General features: G+C 42.9%; 1 protein-coding gene across 1 annotated transcript in view; it reads left to right on the top strand.

Annotated features, from left to right (window-relative positions):
* The window catches only part of LOC310788594 (uncharacterized protein), a gene marked incomplete at both ends in the record, with an annotated part of 7,300 nt that extends 1,763 nt beyond the window's left edge, over positions 1-5,537 (top strand). Inside the window, 2 exons of the mRNA XM_083650125.1 lie at positions 2,778-3,541; positions 5,082-5,537. Coding sequence (XP_083506251.1) covers positions 2,778-3,541; positions 5,082-5,537 — 1,220 coding nt within the window. The remainder of the gene's footprint in view (positions 1-2,777; positions 3,542-5,081) is intronic.
* Positions 5,538-6,635: the final 1,098 nt, after the last annotated feature.

The raw sequence follows: 6,635 nt of genomic DNA on the forward strand, positions 1-6,635 counted from the left end.
CGCAAGGACGATGTTGAACAAACAATGTTTATCTGCAAAACATGCACCAAACCCGTCGGCTCCATCGTCAGCACAGCGAGGTGCATGTGTGTGTGTGTGTGTGTGTGTGTCTCAAAACAAAGTCATTTATCGTCACTACACCATTTAAAGAAGCAGATTGATCATCAACTTTAATAATGTTTTTCTGCAAATTGTGTCTCAGCGTTTCTGCGTGGCTCTCAAGGTTAGGTCTGGCCAATATTGTGACTAGCTGAGACCTAGATCTCGTTTTAGATTTTGTTATGGTAATATCGTGATACTGCATACTCGTCTTTTCCTGGTTTCTAAAGGCTGCAGTAAAGTGAAGTCATTTTATGAGCTTACCAGACAGACTGTAAGCTGTTCTATTATTTGCCTTTACCCACTTAACGTTATTCATTATTATTCACTGATGATTTTTTTAAATCAAAAATCTTATTGTGTAAATATATTTTGTAAGAGTCCATATCGCCCGGCCCAATTTACAATTGAAAATCTAGCCCACTTTGTAGAAAATACCAAGATATATCATATTTCGCCATTCAGCCTAAAAATACTGAGATATGATTTTTGGTCCATATCGCCCAGCCCTACTAAGATCTTTGTTGTCGTCAGTGTTGGGGCTAGTAACGTGTTTTAGTAATGATGACCATGTTAGTTTTTCAATTATTGTAATCTGTTAGTAGTTACATTACATAGAATATTTTTACTCACTCACTTTTTCATGTATACACTGAGACTTTACAAAATGTTTGGTCATGGAAATTTGGTTTAAAGTCATTGAAAAGTCATGGAAATCCATTGGTCAAAATGTGTATGAACCCTGAAGGGTTAAATCGAGCATTTATGAGAGATTTCAAAAATATCGAGATATATATCGTATGTATAGCCGAAAAATATCGCGATATTCTTTAGAGGCCATATCGCCCAGCCCTACGGTGCACCCTGGGAATTTGTAGCGTCTTTTTCTCATTTCCTCTTCTCTTTCTCATCGCAAGCAAAGTGGTAGAATGACAGCTGAATCATTTTTTTAGTCTAGTTCCAACAATGAAGGACACAGCACTGCTGCAGCATATTGACAACGGAGAGAGGCTTGGACCCGGAAGTCGTATTGTCGGGAGGTCATACGTCACAGCTTGACAAGGGAATTGTGATTCATCAAGCAATATTTATGTTATCAATAGAAAGAAGTGTCAGTGTGCTCTATGCAACATCCCCTTTACAATGAATGAATTTTGTAAAAGCGTAGATTGTGAAACTTTTGAGAAAAGTTGGAAAATAAAGCTGTCTTGGGCTGTGCAGAGCAACAGAAATGGTTAGCATTATAAAAGTATAATTAAATAAAAATAATTAAATAATATTATGTTATGTTATACAATGCATTTTTGACTTCCTTTTTCTTTTACACATATTTTACTTTTTTGTGTGTGTGTGTGCGTGTGTGTGCGCACGATACCGAGAAACCGTGGTATTTTTGCCTAAGGTTATCATACCGTCAATATCTCATGCCGGCACATCCCTAGAGTGTTACATGTATAGTGCTTTATTCTTGAGGCCAGTGGTTCTCAAAGTGGTGTCCGGGGAATCCCAGGGGTCGTTAAAGGGGTTCCAAGGGGTCCCCAGCAAATTCCATCTATAAGTAACACAATACTGTTTTGGTCATGGCCATGGGTTTCATACACTTTCTGTAATAAATGTCTAAAAGCAACAATGTTATCTGATGGGGGATCCTGGGACAAAACCTTATCAGATAGGGTCTGTGGTCTAATTTGTGTCCATTTAGGGGGTCCTCCTTGACATGAGAAAGTTTGAGAACCACTGTTGGAGGCTGTATTCAACTGACACACAAGTTCATCATTTTCAGTTGCATTCCTTCCTCAACCGTGTGACTTGAGATTGTAGAAAAGTGCTAAAAACAACTAAAGTTGCTTTATTATTATAAACAAATACAGTTACTTCATTGTTATCATAAACAAATAGTTACTTTATTGTTATAAACAAATAAAGTTACTTTATTGTTGTTATCATAAACAAATAGTTACTTTATTCTTATCATAAACAAATAGTTACTTTATTGTTATAAACAAATGAAGTTACTTTATTGTTGTCATAAACAAATACTTACTTTATTGTTGTTATCATAAGCAAATAGTTACTTTATTGTTCTTATCATAAACAAATAGTTACTTTATTGTTATAAACAAATAAAGTTACTTTATTGTTACCATATTGTTATAAACAAATAAAGTTAATTCAGTGTTTCCCCTACAAAAATCTTCAGGCCTGGAGGGATTTTTGAAACGTACCTCGACCGCAACGGTTGGGATCCTCGGTGGCGGCCCTCGCTGGCGACGCTAAACTTTTAGCTAACCTGTTCGCATCTATGTTCACAATGGCATCCCAAGTATCATCATACTATTATGGGATGCGATGCGAACATTTGTATTATGGGATGTGCGTTTCCCAGGCAACAACACACGTTGACATGTTTTGGAACAGCGCTGCACGCTGGCACAATGCTCCTAAAACCAAAATGCTTATTGTTTTGAATGATTTGGCATCTTCTATTACTGTCAACACTAGTATTGTCTATTGTAATAATATGCCATAAAGGTATATTGACATTTTGGGGAGATAAATTTTTTTTTTATTGCAATTCTACAGGCCTGGCGAATGGTAGGGGAAACACTGTACTTTATTGTTGTTATTATAAACAAATAAAGTTGCTTTATTGTTGTTGTTATTCACTTTTATTTCAGGATCCACCCGGTCCAATCTGCCCTTTTTAGCTGCTGAGCAGTCCAGTGATCAGGAGCTGCAGCTCTCAGTGGAGACAGACTCGACTCCCAGCCAGCCGAAACAGCCAACGGGGGGAGCAGTGAGCCAGACACATGAGCAGCCAGCAGGGGGAGCAGTGAGCCAGAAACATGAGCTTAAACAGCCAGCAGGGGGAGTGGTGAGCCAGACACATGAGCAGCTGGTGTCTGTTCGGGTACTGTTGGCACAGAGCCAGACGCCGCCCGCACAGCTTCCCCGAGACGTGGAGGGAGCAGAACTACTCGAGCAGAAGCCCAGGCCTTCAGAGGATCCACTGAAGCCTGAGCCCGAGAACCCCCCCTCTGCCCCTGGCCCTAACGTCCACGTGGACCCCCCCTCTGCCCCTGGCCCTAACGTCCATGCGGACCCCCCCTCTGCCTCTTGCCCTAACGTCCATGCGGACCCCCCCTCTGCCTCTTGCCATAACGTCCATGCGGACCCCCCCTCACACAGAGAAGAGCCGCTCACCCCGACTCGAACGGCAATCAAAACGGAACCTGAGGAATACGAAGTGATGGTGACCAACCCTGAGAGTCACAGCGACCCCGGCTTCTCTGACTCTCTGGCTTTGCCCGGCTGCGCTCACCTCACGCTGGACCAGGCCAGCTTCAGAACCCTGGACGTGACGGCGCGAGGTCACCTCGCCGAGCGCAGCCCCCGGGACCACCTGTCTCTCAACGGTCCGGCTGACGGCGGCACTGTCACGGTAGGGGTGGGCGATATGGCCCTAAAATAATATCACGATATTTCAGGGTATTTCTGCGAGAACGATATTCTTGATGCTATGACAAAATACAAAAAAAATATTTTATTCTTAATTTCAAAAACATACAATTGCAACAAAATAAGTTGCTGTTTCATATGTTAGCATAAATGTAACAGTTTGCCTTCAAATATTACTGTGGTTGTATTGTGCCCTTTTGTAACAAAACCACACCCATACTACTGAAGCCACTCCCCTTTTTGGAATCAACTCCACCATCGAGCTGCTGTCAGCCATGGTTTTGTTGTGCGTACATCACACCGTTTTAGATCAACAAGTCGGAATATTGCCATTATCACGATATCACATCATGAATTTGTGATGATATGAATATGAAATAATTGTAACAATATATCAATAACAATACCATATAGGCAGACTTGGGGAGTAAAATATTACATGTACCGGGATCATGTAATCAGATTACAAAAAAAAACGAACTAACTATTTCCTTACAGTTAAGGAAAAAAGATGTAATCAAGATTACAATACAGTTACATTTAGTAAAAATTGGGATTACTAGCAGGATTACAAATGTAAAACACATTTTAAAATAAAGAACAATGTGCACACGTTACAATACTTGCCTCACACAACATCACTCTGGTCCAACCCGATCTCACAGTAGTTGGTGAAATAATAGTCTGCAGCCAGTTGCACCAGCTGACAGTGTTATTTTCACTTTGTACATGTATTATTATTATTATTAATGGCAAACAGGCAACACTGGATAGACTGGCTGAAAGCCTGTTCTAACACATGAGGTCTGAAAGAGAGTGTGTGGACTCCAGCAGTCAAATGCTGGAAATTGGAAGTTCAAAACTAATCCAAAAGTAGGGCTGGGTATTGGCAAGGACCTCACGATACGATACGATACGTATCACGATACATGGGTCGCTATACGATTGTATCACAATACATTGCGATACAATACATGCTGCGATATATTGCAATACTCTACATAATTTACTGAAAATTAAAAAATAGAGCTAAAAATACAACACGCTGTGCACCACCCAGGTAGTGTAATAATGTACATCACTTTATATTGATAACTTAGTGGACAAATTGAGTCAAAACTACTGAGTGTTGAGTGTCTTACTGAACGCACTGAAATAAAAAGTATTCTTATTGTGTCACTGAACACACGACTGTGCAAAAAAATCGATATGGCGATATATCACGATATTTTTCTAAAATATTGCGGAAAAAAGTATCGCGATATATTGCCGTATCGATTTTATTGCACAGCCCTATCCAAAAGTAACGGGAAGTAAACTGTTACATTACTTAAATATTGTGATGCTGATTACATGTTATGTTATGTTACTGATTACAATTTTAACAGGTAATAGCAGCACAGTGTTGAATCAGGAGTAGGCTGTAGGTGAGGAGAAGCAGCACAGTGTTGAATCAGGAGTAGGCAATTAGTCATTGTATCGGATTACATTTTTAAAGTAAACCTATCCAACCTTGGCCCTAGGTGACAGCGGCCGGTCTCAGGCAGGGCGCCGGGCACCGCTGCCCGCGCTGCGGCGAGTCGTTCGGCCAGGCGGGCAGCCTGCGCCTCCACATGGAGCAGAAGCGGAAGGCCTACGCCTGCGACTGGTGCTGCAAGTCCTTCGCCCAGTCGGCCGACCTGCGGCGCCACCTGCGCACGCACACAGGGGAGAGACCGCACCGCTGCACGTTCTGCTCCAAGAGCTTCAGCCAGAGAGGCAACCTGAGGAGGCACCTGCGCATCCACACGGGGGAGAGACCCTACAGCTGCCCCTACTGCTACCGCACCTTCAGCGACGGAGACACCATGAAGAAGCACAAACGCACGCACTCCGGAGAGAGACCCTACCGCTGCCTCCAGTGCTCCAAGACTTTCAACAGCGCCAGCAGCCTGCAGATCCACCTCAAGAAGGACATGTGCTTTGTGGCCAACGCCTGACCCCGCTGGGGTACAGAGACAGGTGCCTGACCCGCTGTGGGTACAGAGACAGGTGCCTGACCCGCTGTGGGTACAGAGACAGGTGCCTGATGAGGCAGCTACACAGTAGCACCGGCATTACCCATGCCTACACCTTTATTTATCTATTTATTTCTACTGTTTTGCTGTGTACTTTTTTATTTTTACTTTGTATTTGAGAGAAAAGCAAATACTGGGATCAAGAGTGAGACAAAGCAAAGCCGATCCAATGGGCAAATTCAGGCACTACGACATGTTGATTTTAAAGGGACAGTTGTGATTTTTTCTTTGACGTGGGGTTGTATGAGTTGCTTGCAGACAGCACACCACACACTGCAGTGTGGAGGAGTGCAGACCGGCCCCGTCAGACACCGAGAGCTATGTGCTGCTGTAAACGAGCTGGCCATGAGCCACATAGAACCCCACTGTGTGTAGTACACAGACTGTCTTCAAGTACCTCATAGAACCCAACATTAAAAAAAAATCACAACTATCCGTTTAAAGGAAGAGTTCACCTAAACATTTTAATTCTGTCATCATCTCCTCCCCCTCATGCCAGTTGTGATTTTTTTTATGTGGGGTTCTATGAGGTACTTAAAGACAGTCTGTGTGTCTGAGGTACTTTGGGAATATAACACACAGGGAGGGTGCCAGCACAACTGGAGAGAAAACCAGTCACCATTGATTTCAGTACTGTACTAAAATCTGACTGGTTTTCTCTCGATTGTGCTGCTGGCAACTAGAGTTCTGTTTCAGCCCGAACCCGACGGGATAGGGCCGGGTTCAAGCTGACAATTTATACTACGGTAATTGGTCAGTGCTTGGCCTGTGCCAAAAAAAAAAAAAAACCCTCTTCCATGCTTACACACGCACACACACAGCTTAAGGTGCGTTCACACCGACTTATTAAAGTTTTTCGCTGGCATCGAGTTTACATACAAAGTCAATGCAAACGAGCGATTGAGCGTATATTCGCCCGGGAGAAAAATCGCTGGGCGTCCGAGCGATAGTGACAGAGTGATAGGGCGAAAATTTGTTCGTCGCCCGAGATATCCCAACTTGAGCGAAATTTCGCTGGCA

The sequence above is a fragment of the Poromitra crassiceps genome (assembly GCF_964638095.1).
Source record: "Poromitra crassiceps genome assembly, chromosome: 13".
Taxonomy (NCBI): Eukaryota; Metazoa; Chordata; class Actinopteri; order Beryciformes; family Melamphaidae; genus Poromitra; species Poromitra crassiceps.